The 14,150-nt window shown below is 40.0% G+C and overlaps 1 protein-coding gene across 1 annotated transcript; it reads right to left on the reverse strand.

Annotated features, from left to right (window-relative positions):
* Window positions 1–2,174: 2,174 nt before the first annotated feature.
* On the reverse strand, window positions 2,175–3,587 carry gemin7 (gem (nuclear organelle) associated protein 7). The gene is made up of 2 exons (XM_029518198.1): window positions 3,558–3,587; window positions 2,175–3,194 (listed from the first exon to the last, which is right to left on the reverse strand). The coding sequence occupies exon 2, from the start codon at window positions 3,171–3,173 to the stop codon at window positions 2,796–2,798; it is 378 nt and encodes a 125-aa protein (XP_029374058.1). The 5' UTR covers window positions 3,174–3,194; window positions 3,558–3,587; the 3' UTR covers window positions 2,175–2,795.
* Window positions 3,588–14,150: the final 10,563 nt, after the last annotated feature.

Below are 14,150 nucleotides of genomic sequence, written 5' to 3' on the forward strand. Positions count from 1 at the left end.
AAACTTGTACAGAGGAGTAACAAAGACAATCTGGCAAAGGCCGGGACATGAGACTGGGTGAAATACATTAGAAAACAAGGGCCAACACACAGAGACAGAGACCAACAACCACTCACACGCAGACCTACGCACAATTTGGAGTCACCAGTTAACCCAAACATGATATCTTTGGACAGTGGGAGGAACCCTGAGTACCCGGCTCAGAAAGGCCCCAGACCTGGGAATCTAACCCACAAACTTTTTGCTGTGAGGCAACAATGCTAATGACTATGCTACAGTGCATCGCTGAATAACAGAACACCCAATCCAAAATAAAACAGGAAGTGCATGCTGATTGTGTGAGCAGCCCTCCACTGGCACTATGGATGTTTACACCAACCAATCAGAAAGTAGCCATCTCAGTTTTTCTATGAATAAAAAACTATTTATCAGCTCCCTACCGACAAACATGTAAGAAGGGAGCACTACAAGGCACAAAGATTTCTGCTTTCTTCATCAATTTGAGAGTTAGAAGGTGACTCCAAATTCTCAGCTGGATTTAATTTCCAGGGCCACAGAGATACACTCAGTCCTGATAGTGGAAATAGAGGACCCTGAACAGGGCCACCTGCTACATCTGTTGCCTTGCAGGGAAAAAGCCCTGGTAGAAGGAGCCATAACTGACAGAAGTGCAAGAAGAGAAATGACCACTGCCCTCCTTTCCATTTTGGATGTTTGCTCTCTCCAATGGGCTTCTTCCCTGCTGGCAAAGACTGACAAACCATCGCACTCCTAGAACGGGGGAACGACTCCGACAAGTTCTTTTTTGGCTTGTTGCCTTATCTGCATCACCATCTTGAGAGGGAGATGTGTGATGGTGCATGATCAGACCAACTAACCAACTTAGTATCCCGAGATAATGCTGGGAAATCCTTTCAATCTGCAGCCTCTTCAACACAAAATTAGCCAAAGACGGACTTGGAGCATGTCCGTTATACGTAGGTGGAAGCACAACATTCCTATCATTCACGTTTTTGTTTTTTTAGGCCATTACTTTCAGACAGCAATTGGCAGAGAGGCCAACAGGAAACAGGGAGAGAGAGAGAGGAATGATTTGGAGCATAGGTCCCTCTGTTGGATTTAGACCTGGAACGCAGCAGTTACATGGCATACGTGCTCACCCCACATCCACCCATGCTACCCATAAACACATCTGTCCTCTCAGTGGAGGTGATCACTGGTGGAGTGTCAATGGGGGTCAACTGCAGTTCAAGTCCTGAGGCGACACTGCTGATACTGCTGAGGAGCTGTATCTCCAAAACCTTTGTCGTCATCTCCTGCAGGTTGGGAGCAGTTGATGATTTCCACCCAGTCACCAACTCAATGTGTTGATGGGTTAGTTGGTCCATGTTGCTAACCAGCACGAGGTGTTGGTGTAGTCCAACAGCCACAGTCAAACATGTTAGCCTATGCCAGCCAGTGAGGCACAGCTGTCAGTTTTAACAGCAAGAGCACAAAACAGTTAATGAAATGACCAACTCCAGACTATTTGTAATTTTTTATCCGTTATTTTAGCACCCGTTTTTTACCAAGTTTATCCAAAAGTCAGTGAAAATATCCCCAGAAGTTGAGATGCAGGCTGGTCAGCGGCCAGACTAAACTACAGTAGAACTAAACAGAAACAGGTAGGTCTTTCTCAATGTCCCTTGAGGGCAGAGGCATGATCATGACTCCCCCAGTGGAAAATCAGTGTCCGCATCACTGCAATACCCAGTTCATCTTCTGATAACCACACTCCCAACAGTTGATACAAAACCATCCCATCTTTCAATGCATACAAGTTTTTGCTTTTAGTAGCACAGTCTTACTGGATGGCAACACTACTTGATCGAGATCATCCCTTTAGCTTTTATAAGCAGTATATAAACATTTATAAATGTTTTATGGCACTGTAAACAGGATTAAAGCTATAAAAATTCCATCTTAGGTTTTTACTATAGTACCTTTGAACACATATTTTCCATTCTTTATCTATGAAGACATTTTATATTATTACTGCAGCATTCATTGTTAAAACATCTATGACTCATTGATGAGCAGACAATGAAACTCTAATAACCTTAATTTAACAGAATAGAGACACTACACCAATTGAATTAAAATGTTCTTAGGAATTTTGGAAGGCATTATATAAATCAAATTTTTTATTATTATTATTATAATTATTACAATACATACTGTACAAGCATAGTGGACAACTATCTCTTTCCAGGGTATTGACAAAGAGTGAAAACGCTTAACATTTAGCACCATCCCTCAGATATTTACAAAACCAGCTCTAGTATACTTGAATCAAAGACTTAATTTTTCAAAATACAATGTACATACATGTTTAAAGTCCAATGTCTCTTTTCCCTTGTGGTGTATGGCAGAAATGAACAACACTAAGACTGAGATATGATGTTTAGTATACTGTTTCATTTCCTGGTCCTGGTGCCTTCTGAAAGCTCGACTAATTCTCTGTGAAATGTCACCAAAGCAACAACATTTTGGTCAATATCTTGCCAAAATGACTCTCAATAGTACTGGTCAGGTCCTGGTGCAAACAAGTTCTAACGTTAGGGTTGGACATCTGCCTTGACACACAGAGCTAGGACTCCCTCTTCTGCTCAGAAAGGGGGACTACTTGTCACAGTTGGATTTTTGACTGCTTCGTCACATCAGGATGATCAAATGGAAAAGCACAACACAAGACTTGAATAGCAATGTAGAGCTGAGCTTCAGACTTCTCAGACAGAAAATAAATCCCCCAGCTGTTATTCATCTACGGTAAATGAAATCACATCCTGACTCCTGATCAGTGCCTCTTTTTGCACCCCAATGGGAGTGTGCAAGTCCGACACCTGAAAGTTCAGCACGTCGATGTCGGACGCCCCGAACGTGGCCTCCACCTTCACCTTCCCGTGCATGTGAAAACGGACCTTCTTGTTGTTCATGGAGAGCAGGCAGCGGAGGAAAGTCTCCCTCAGCACGGACCGTGCATGCTGCTCCCTCTGCAGCTCCGCTCCGGAGGCAGCTGAGGTGGCGATGGAGGGGCGACAGAGAGCAATGAAACGGGCTGATTTGGGGTCAAACCCTCGGCTGTTAGGGTCGGGTCCTTTCGGCAGGCGGAGCACAGACACCGGCGTCGCCATGTTGATTCTTTTAGCGGACACCTGTGGATGGACAACGAAGATTATGAACACCAATGAGGCAATGCCTCAAAACACAGGAGATTAGTTTCGGTTTACATAAGCTACCTCAACAACATCAGTGTTCCCTGTAAACTGGCTAATCGACTATAACTAGTTAATCATCCTCCAACATCTACATCGCTTATATTTATCAATGGAGATCACGTGATCTTTCTCACACGCATGTTAGCGAGGAACTTTGAACAGTTTATAGGAAGTTTAAGTTTCAAACGCACTAGTTTACACTTTTCTGGTTGTTCCTACAGCTCATACAACTCAGATTAAAGCTGGCGTAACTACAACAAACTAAAAACATAAAACATGTTTCTACAGACGGACACTAACCTACTCTGTCCGTCGGTTCCTCTTTTCTTCTTCGTCGACCTACTTATGGTCTGAACTACCGTACCGCATGCGCATCATCGCCACCTTCCGGACAGATGGAGATATGAAAGTCTCTCACTTAAATCAATTATTTTTTCAATCAAATGACTTCGAGCATTTCTTTTCTCTCTTTAGCGAATTAGTGTGTCATCAGAGGGAGAACGAGAGCAGGAGGAATAAAATGCAAGCGAAAACACAGTTGATGCAGAAATTGAGACACAAAATACTAAAATATTTCCAAGAGACCTCGAATTTTCTGGGCTGGGCTGAAATCATTTTAAAGGTATTTTCACATTTCACAAGACTGCTTTCAGTGACTCATATAAAAGCACATTGCATTGAGAAGGAATGTAAAAAACTGTTACTAAACTTCATCATTGCGGTTTTTTTCTATCTAGTAAATCTGGAATAGAAACTGTTCAACAGTCTGGTGGTGTGTGTTTAAATGACCCTGTAATGAGTGTTCAAGATGCTTGTTTTCTGCAGGCAGCGAGACGTGAAAATAGCTTTCACACCGAGTTTATTTATTGTGTGGTGTTTATGACTGTCTACAGTTAATGTTTTTTAAATCAGAATTTCAACAGTTTTAACTTGTTTTTGTAAAATACAGTGCTCTGTTAATGCAAATAAAATCTGTTAAAGTCCACTCCATTGACTGTTTTTTTAACAGAACTGTAATGCATTCTTAAAATACAGCACTTTCCCATTAAAGTATCTTAACTGACAGCATGATGCAGTATTTTTTGCATTCTGGGAAAAGCATCACCTCAGCTGCACATGTGAAGCCAGATACTCACGTTTCCATTCATCCATCCCCATCTTACCAATTATTTGTTGCGTAGCAATTTTGTTTGATTTATTAATTGATACAAAGTCTTTAGCTACTGTAAGTGATGGTTTGCTTTGTTTTGTTGGCATTGCTTCTGAGGGCTTTAAATACAGATGGACAGAATGCTCATGATGGATTAACTGTCTAAATTTCAGGTGAAATGGCAGGAAGTATTCAGTGCTGGATGGTCAGCCTTGAGGGGATTCAGACCACTTTCCTGATGGGGCTTGCTGCATTATTTGCGAACCTTGTACAACTTTAATCTTCAATACCAAGAAGAGGCAAATGCACCCTCAAGTTCATCCAGAGGTTAGATACTTTAAGTAGAACCAAATTTTTTTATTATCTTTTCAATGCTACACCTACAGTATACACTTTCTGCCTTTTATTGTGTTGTTATTCTGAATGACTTCAACAACTTGATTTTTACACATTGAAGAAACACTATCATTTTCCATTTTCTTTTTCCTCACCCTCATCTCTCACCCTTACAGAGTAGTCTGAATCCCCCCATTCTTTTACTCGTGACATCTCTTTTTCTTACACCTTGTATTTGTTCTGTCATGCTCTCTATTATTGTGTTCTGAAACTAAACAGAAACTCTTGGAATGCTACGGTTGGCTGAGGTGTTGGTTAATGACTTGGGACAATTTGTCATTATGATAAGAGGGAATGACGGGCACAAATGTTAATTTTGTATAAGAGAAGATGCAATATTAAGTTATTTTTGAGCTGATCTCTCTCTCACAAATGCAGCTACCTAGGCTGTTATATGGTTAGATTCTTTAAGACAACTGTGTAAGGGGTTGTGTTTTACCTTGACAGCATTCAACTTTATCTATGCAAGCTCAGTTGCAAAACTTGCTGCCCAATCGCAAGGATAAAAAGTATAAAGCATAAACCTATCCATCAGCATGTTTCCTGCAAGACAAGAGAAAACAAAACATTGGACCATGTTTACACAAACATGGCTGGAGCTTACACTACCACCTAGGGATTTAACGATTATACATTTTGATTGTACAATTATAGTCTGAGGAATAATCACGGTTTTCACGATTATCACAATTATTATGAATAAATTAATTTCACAACACTACTAATGAACTAATGCATAAAGGCATATGACCATTCTTTGGAGAGTTTAATTCATCTATTATTATTATTATTATTATTTATTGCTTTCAGAAATAACACAGTAATAAAACAATAAACAAAGATAAACAAAAAGTCTATCGCTCCCTTTGGAATTGAACAAAAGTGACCTCTGCTCTGTAAACATAAAATAAAAAAAAATAAAAAATGGAATCAAAGGCTGCTGGACGTCTGTCTGTCTGCATGGCTATTTTGATTAAAAATATCACAAAATTATTTTGATTTTGTATTTTCAGTTTGCGTATTCTTTCTATAATTCTTTTAGATGAGTAGATAATTAGCAAACATGGTGGAAAGAAATTTCTAGTTGGCTTTTTTTTTTTTTAAACATAAATAACACTAATATTGAAAATAAATATAAGGAGCAAGGTCCAAGTCTCTGGAATTAAATACAAGCTAGCTATGTATTCCCCTTTTTAACAAAACAAGGAGTCAAATGCATAAAGTTTAATGTGTTTGAATGTTTAGCCAGGTTTTGCAGACGTCTTGAACGGCTCCCTGGTCATTCTTGCTGTAATACTCCGACACTGCCGGCTTCGCTGCTTGTTTAATGAATGTAGCGTAGCCTCCGCGCGGCACCGGAAGCAGGTGGACCTTTGGGGGTAACTTCGTTTTCTTTCCGTGCAGGTCGCGCCGAAAATGTCAATTTTTTGGGGAGTGAGAACAGAAAAACTCGGTGTAGCGGAGCCTTTGCAGAAAACTTCTTCGAAGAGACCAGATGGCATGGGAGATGGAAGATTGAACCGCAATGTAACAGTCATTCTTACTTGGCAGAAGCTTTCTGAGAAATTGTTGGGCCGGTTTTAGGGTGTCAGGTTTCTTCCAACCCCCAGGAAGTAAAGTCTCAGAGACAATCATATCACTTTCTCTCACGTAGAGAATACAAAGTACTTTTCCTTGTTTTGTTTTTTTGTTGTGTAAGCAAAAAGAGATGTGGGTGTGGGTGGATATGGCAGTTTGTACCTGGCTGTCAATCTCCAGCTTTAGAAGAGTCTCGTGCCCTGAGCATAGTCTGCACTTTTTTGTCGTGTACCATGAGAATGAGAGCAGGAGAGGGGGATATTCAAGACAGGTGTAGACAGGAAGTTCAAGGAGATGATGCTGTAGTTTGGAATTCAGGAAGATAAGGGAGCACCAGGCAATGCAGGAACAATGGATGGCGATGAATCACCACCTACAGGATGAGAACAGGGAGAAAGGAGAGGATCTGGGAGAGACAGGGATTTCAGGGAAACAACTGAGAGACAACAGGGATTTCTAAGAAATGGTCATTGTCAGCGCATGCAAGGGGGGGATGCTCAGCGCTCCCCCCAGCAGCCTAGGCCTATAGCAGCATAGCTAAAGAGTAGATGGACTTTAACTTTTTAACTTTCAGCTCTGTCATACAGAAAGGTTTTAAGCCTGGTTTTGAAAATTGCTAAGGAGTCCGCCCCGTGGGCCGATACTCGAAGTTGGTTCCACAGAAGAAGAGCCTGATAACTCAAAGATCTGCCTCCAGATTTACTCTTGGAGACTCTAGGAACCACGAATAAACCTCCATCTAGAGAGCGGAGTGGCCTACTAGAACAGCAAGGAACTATGAGCTCTCTGAGATGTGATGGAGCTTGGCCATTGAGAGCTTTATATGTTAACATGAGAATTTTAAATTCTACTCTGTATTTTACCGGCAGCCAGTGAGGAGAAGCTAAAGCAGGAGAGATGTGATCTCTTTTCCTAGCTCCTGTTAATATTCGTGCAGCAGCATTCTGAATCAACTGAAGGCCTTTCAGAGATTTGTTTGGACATCCAGATAGTAATGAGTTACAGTAGTCCAGCCCAGAAGTTACGAATGCATGGACTAGTTTTTCTGCATCACCCTGAGAAAGGATGTTTCTGATTTTCCTAATGTTTCTCAGGTGGTAGAAAGCTGCCCTACTAACTTGTTTTATGTGAGGGACAAAGGACATAAGCTAAGGGCAGAGTACAATAAACATTTTAATCATAATGTTGCCTAGAGTAAGCAGATAAAGAGTAAAGAGGATTGGTCTAAGTACCGAACCCTGTGGGACTCCATAACTGACTGCAGTGCATGAGGAGGAGCTGTTAACATGAACATAAAATAAACAGGATTGGAACCACCTTAGTGCAGTTCCTTTAATGCCAATGCCAGCCTCCGTAGTAAAATGTTATGATCTATGGTGTTGAATGCAGCACTGAGATCTAAGAGGAGTAAGTATGGAGGCTTATCCATACTATAAACATTTAAACTGTCTGCTGCAGTCACACTTGCTACACAAAGTTAGAGTAGGAGAGGACAGCCCAGGTGTATTCCTTCAGATTTGTATCCTCAGCAAACACGTTCCAACTGAAGCAGCATGGGTGGTTCTTGTTTGCAGATGAGTCATTTTTATGGTGGGATGAGAGGCAGGGACACACGTACTCTGATTCCAAGGTGTAGCAACTATAGGGCATCTGGGATGTTTGTGTAGACCTCATTCAGTGTATTTTTATTTCCTGTGGGTAATTTTGGAGAAATTTGGTTTCAAATTGGAATGGCTTGAATTTTTCATGTCAGTCTTAAAAAATGAACTGAGTTTGCTTCGCACTGTGTAAAAATGTCTTGCATTTTCTACAGCTTTAGCCTGAAATGCACTTCTCATGTTTCATGCTAAAAAGATCTGATACAAACTGTTACATTTGCTAAATTCCTTCATCAGTGGTACCCTTCCCTTCCCTTTAATGTACACACATTTGTTCTATGTAGGTTATGAGGTTTTGGCAACCTGGCCTTAATCTCTGGAGTTGCCAACTGAGAGTCCTGACATCAAAGAATATATGGTAGAACTCGAAAGTCACCCTGTTTCCCATGTAAGATAAATATACTCAACCATTTTTCAAATTTTGAGAGGCTTGTGGAAGTGTGGGGAATGAGGACCAAGCGTGTTGACCAGCTGATGCAAGTCACTGCTGGGAACTCTTTTGAGAAGATGGTGATATATCTCTGCTTCCAAAAAAGAGAATCAACTCCAGTCTGTATAGATGATAACATTCACTGTTGAAGCATGAAGATTTTGAAAGTATGATGAATTTGCAACATGAATGTGGTGAGTGTATATATCATGGTTGAGGATTTAGAGAAAAGGAGGATTATGGTAGAAGTGAAATCCACCACCAGAAAAATAGAAAATCTCACCTACTTTTTTTTTTTTCTTCAACTGTTAAATTATTGTGTTACTGCAAAAAGAGGCAACAACTTTTAGCTCTAAGTAGCTCTATACAGTCTGTTCCCCAGGAGGAATTTATTTTCTTTTGTGAATTGGGCTGCTGCTCCCTAGGCCTCAGCCTGGACCCTGGCTCATATAACAACTCTTGGATTTGCTCTCTGCCAGATGCTGCCTGGCTTGTGTTTAGTATTAATTAGAATAATTGTGAGCTGAAGGTTGTAGACTGGTATCGTATAACTGTGACAAAGATTGATTGTTTGATTCTTGTTCCGTTCTGTTCGATAAGTTTTCTCTTCATTTCAAATTATTCAGTCAGCAAGCCCTGTAGGGAAGAACTGCTGCTTTGATTTGCTCAGTCGGGGGTAAGTAGGGGTGTAACGATACGTGTATTTGTACTGAACTATTTTGTTCAGGGCATTTGGTGCGAATACACGGTAACGTGGTAACATTCTGGTAACATTCCACTCTACTCACCCCTCTTTGTTTTCTCTGGGTGATGGAACACTGTCGCAAAGCCCCGTGTTGTTGAGCCATCCTACCAACCGCGTTTAACATTGTGGTGGCCACACCACATGTCGTCACGCAGTGTTAGTATTTCTTTGAAGCACCATTAACATGCAAACATTAAGTAATGACAGTACACATGGTCTTTTGTTTTCATACAGCACACACTTTAATGTTTTGATGTTTCAATGTTTGTTTGTTTGTTTGCACACATTTTAGTTAATATTCTGTCGTTAACATTCTTTGCTTTAAACTGTGTTTGACCTTTTTTCCTGTTTTATGGCTCGGGCAAGCCCTCTCCTGGCCCAAGAAAGGCACGAAAATGGTCCGATTACGTGCTGCGTATTTCAGCCAAGAGGAACAGATTACGATAAGGGAGATCTACAAAGAATTCAGACCAATAATATCAGCCTAAAGCAACACTGTTGCTGCAAACAAGACAAGAAGTCTGGTATAAAATTGCAGATCGTGTAAATGCGCAAGTTAATCAGTTAGATTAGGGCCAAATAGTGAGATTCATTTGGTTGGTCTTATTTGTGATAAAGTCTAAGCGGTTTTCTAATTGGTATCCTATTGTAGTACCAGCAGTGCAAAACGGTCTTGGCAGCAAATCCGGACCAAGCACAAAAATATAATACAAAGTAGTATGTGTTCACTGTTTTACTATAACGTGGATAATACAATGCGTAACATTATGTGTTAATATTATCTGAAGCAAACAAGAAGAAAAGTGAGAGGGAGGACTCAGGACACAGGTGCAGGGTTCAGGTGCAACAATGAAGTCTTTATTGTTTACTTCCAAAAGACTCCAAAATCAAGAAACTAAACAGGCTATGAACCCAGCTCTATCAATCACCTCTCTTCAGTACAGAAAAATGTGTGGCTATGAAAAATATCAATAATATCAAGAATCACTCCACTAAAACGAGGAAATACACAATACACTATCAAACGTTTATCAGTAAGTGAAATTCACTCCAGGTATGGAGGAAAACAAGACTATAAATAAAAAGGCAGAAGGGAAAACACTCCAGAGGGGTATTCCAGTTATCTGAAAACCCTGAGTATGATAACGCTGAGATGAGGGAAAGTCTCAGTTATCTGTTTCCAGAAAGATGGGTATCTGAAACTCTGAGTTTATCACCATGGTAACAGACTGAACATAGTCTGCTCGCTAGCAGGTTTCCTTTAAGAAACCCCGAGTTTCTACCTGTGTCCTCACACACAGCTGTTAGACATGGATTGTCCATTCATTCCCAATCCGATTGATATCGAAGGCCAAGTATGTGTATATGTGGTGAGAGATTAGATGTCCTGGCGTTTAAAGAGGAATATCTCATTTATCTCAATAATCTCCGGCCATACATCTCCAACCTCACACACTGGACGTGTGCTCACACCACAGAAAATTTTATGTGTGGTGCAATTTTTTTTATTTATTTTTTTTGAAAATAGTTTTCTTTACAACGTCAGTGATGCAGAGCACTTTGGAGCTGTGAGAAAAGTAACTGAAGCGGCTGCTCCCAATGATGGGAGTGTTCCCGAAACACAATGTTATACATTCTGCTGCTCTCCCTGTGGCAGCAGACTGTTTCTTCATCATCCCTCTGTGATACAGGTAAAGATTCTACTTTGAACTGCCACCTGGGGCAAGATCTGAGTCTGGAATACTTACAGCTGCCGGGCGGTAAATCGTTTCAGTCAGAGGATGAACGAGGCAGATGACACCATCCACAACTGTTGGGGGGGAGGAGGTGGGATGGAGATTTTATATATAAGAAGTTTTACATATGTATACGTTCTATCTTTTAAAAGACACATGTATACTTAAATCCGATGTAGGCACTTGTGTCCTGGGGGGTGCCCCCAGGATGCTCTCAGTTCCTCAGCCTCTGTCAGAGGTGGTGGTGGCGGCAGCTCCACTCGCGGCCCTCCGCCTTCTTTCTGTTGGCTAAACAGAATTAAAATGTTAATCTTTTTTTAATTAGTAGATTTTATTTCGTTCGTGTACACATTGTCACTTTTTGAATTACTTCGATAAAAATGGATAAACATTGTATGATGTGTTCATCTACTCAGTGGGCTGTTAAATGAGATGACATTTTGTTAGGGGTTTAAATTAATATTTAGTTTAATAGCTTAAGTCAATTTAGAAAAAATTAAATTAAAATCAAAGTGAGGTACAGTCATAGCCCAGCAAAATATCCCTTACCTTTTTGAATGATGTTTTGATATTTCAGTTTTAATAGCTTCTCCCCTGATGGACTGCACCTAAATGAATATTTGATTTTGATCCCATTTATATTTAGAACTGTAAGCTATGATCTCTTACAGATAAATGTAAAATCAATCGAAGAGTACATCCAAACTTGCGCGTTGACTCAGGTTGTAATTTTTTTTCTCCTGCTGTTTCTCCTTCGCTGCTGCAGCGGTATTACATTTATGGTGAAACGTGCTAATACTCTCAATAGGCCTGCATTAAGACCTCCAACTCCATTGGGTTGAAGAAAGTGACCTGAAATGAGAGTTACTTTTCAAAATAAAACGGAAATGAAAAGACAAAACATGGACACAGGACAAAGGCCCAGCATTTACATGTATGTGCATGGTGACTAAGTTCAAACAGGTCAAACAAATCTGAAATGTAACTAATTGCAAACTACGCTGTGAGGACTTAAATGCAGGAAAAGTTTACACATAGATCCCAACATAAATTCAATCAACTTGGATCTGTTTGCGCTCTTATCACTGGGGAAAAAACAAATGTAGACTTCCGATAGAAACGTAGGATAAGAGGAGCTACTACCTGAACTACAAAATCCCCTCTAAACTTGGCACAAGGACTGACTGACCCTGACAATCACACCCTGGTGCCTGCAGCTCCCAGCAGCAATTCTCTTTCCCAGGTATGCATAAGTGTTTTGGTGGTAAAACAAATGCATATTTATTTTTTTCTCAGATGAGAAAAGTCTTCATCTAATTTACAGTTGAAGGAAACACCGTAGAGTTGCTCTAGCCGCCAGCAGAGAGTTAACTGTCAAAGAAAGTTGCCATGTACTCTTAACTTTGTTTGCTGTGTTGAATCCACTTTATTCATTTCTCTTAAATTATTCCACAGGTGGAGATCAATAATGAGACAGTTTCAGTGTATTCAGAGGTACCGTTTGGGGTATATATCTTAACCTAAATAAAAATGTAATTTAAAATTGAAATTCATCTTTTTACATTAGAAATACTTAAGTTTCTTGCTCATTAATGTCACAGGGAGAGGACATTGTGCAACCCTCCCCTCAGCCTGTGGCCACCACCTCAAGGCCCACAAAAAAAAATAAGGAGTAAGGGTTTTATAATTTCTAGCAGTCCTATGTCAACTTTTTTAAATTAATCCTTACAAAAAATACATTTAGTGAAGAACACAGTACACCAGCGTAACTGAAAAGTCTACCCCACTCATATCTGTTGCTTGATGTTTTTGCTAATATACATATTGGAGCAGACAATGTGAGGGTCCTTTATAAATACCATCTAGAGCTGGATGATCAGAAAAACGAAATCAAGAAACTAATACTTGAGCTCAAGCCGCTGGAGTAGGAGAAGTTAAGTTGTTTTTGTTAAGTGTTTAATGTTTTGTTGCTTGTTAAGCATTATTGACATTGTATACTTATGACTTTTCCCAGAAAAGACAGAACTTAAGCAGCACGGCAGCGCAGTGGTTAGCGCCGTCACCCCACAATAAGAGGGTCATGGGTTTGTTTCCCGGCCTGTGTGGGTTACCCCCCCCCGCCGTCCCAGGATATGCATGTCCAGGTTAAATGGAGACTATAAATTGACTGTAGGTGTGAATGTGAGCATGAGTGGTTGTTTGTCTTTGCGTGTTGGTCCTGTGATGGACTCAAAGTTAAAAAGAAAACTTACTTACACTGCATAGTGTTATTCAAATTTAACACTGCAGGTTAAATAACTCTGGAGAGTTCAAATATGATTCTCTGCAGAATTGACAATTTACTTTTCTGAGAAAAGAAAAAAAATCTACTGATTCTAATGCACATTAACACTGCTTTGAGTTATTAAAGGTTAACACTGGAGGGTCTTTAAGCTCTAATAAGTCTTAATATTGCACATTACCGTGTTGATAATTTACTCTGTTGCAGTGAAAAACATATTCGAATAGAGTCACATCCTCACACCCATTAACACTGCTCAAATAAATATGGTGTTAATTTTTCACTTTAATTTACCCTTTTGTAGTGTCAAATTGCATCCATTCAAATACTGCAGTATTGCTATTTCAAATGCACTATTAAGTGAGTAAAAAAAAAAAAAATAAATAATAAAAAAAATCACAAGTTACCACAAAAATACATTTTACAAGTTTATTCTATCTTCAAAATTTTACGAAATTACTTTGCAAAGAGGCATTTAACAATATAAGATTGTAAAGGGGGAATCTGTCGTTCCTTACTTCATTTGAACATCAAATGGTTTAAAGTAAAAGATCATCTATGTGCAACACCTTTGGAACCCTGTCTGGATGCAGCCTGACCTTAAAGGCATGGGAATAGTAAGTCGTTCCTGGGCCTAAAGTCAAAAATCTTTCCTTGCTAAAGGACTCCTGATACATTGCCATATAACTTTGGTGCTTTTTGGCTATTTTTTTTGTTATGTTTTTAAAGCTTTAATTGCTGCTTAAAGCTGGACTTAATTTTGTTACTCCTACACGTTTTTCTCCTACTTTTCCTACTGTTTCTAACTGGGAAGATTGCCGCCGGCAGCTGTGGGAGCATTGTTTACACCCGTGAACAGCTGATTGCACTGTGTAAACCCCTGCTGTTGCCTGGAGACAGACCTGTGGTCCCGCAGGAG

Source organism: Echeneis naucrates, chromosome 13, assembly GCF_900963305.1.
Source record: "Echeneis naucrates chromosome 13, fEcheNa1.1, whole genome shotgun sequence".
Classification (NCBI taxonomy): domain Eukaryota; kingdom Metazoa; phylum Chordata; class Actinopteri; order Carangiformes; family Echeneidae; genus Echeneis; species Echeneis naucrates.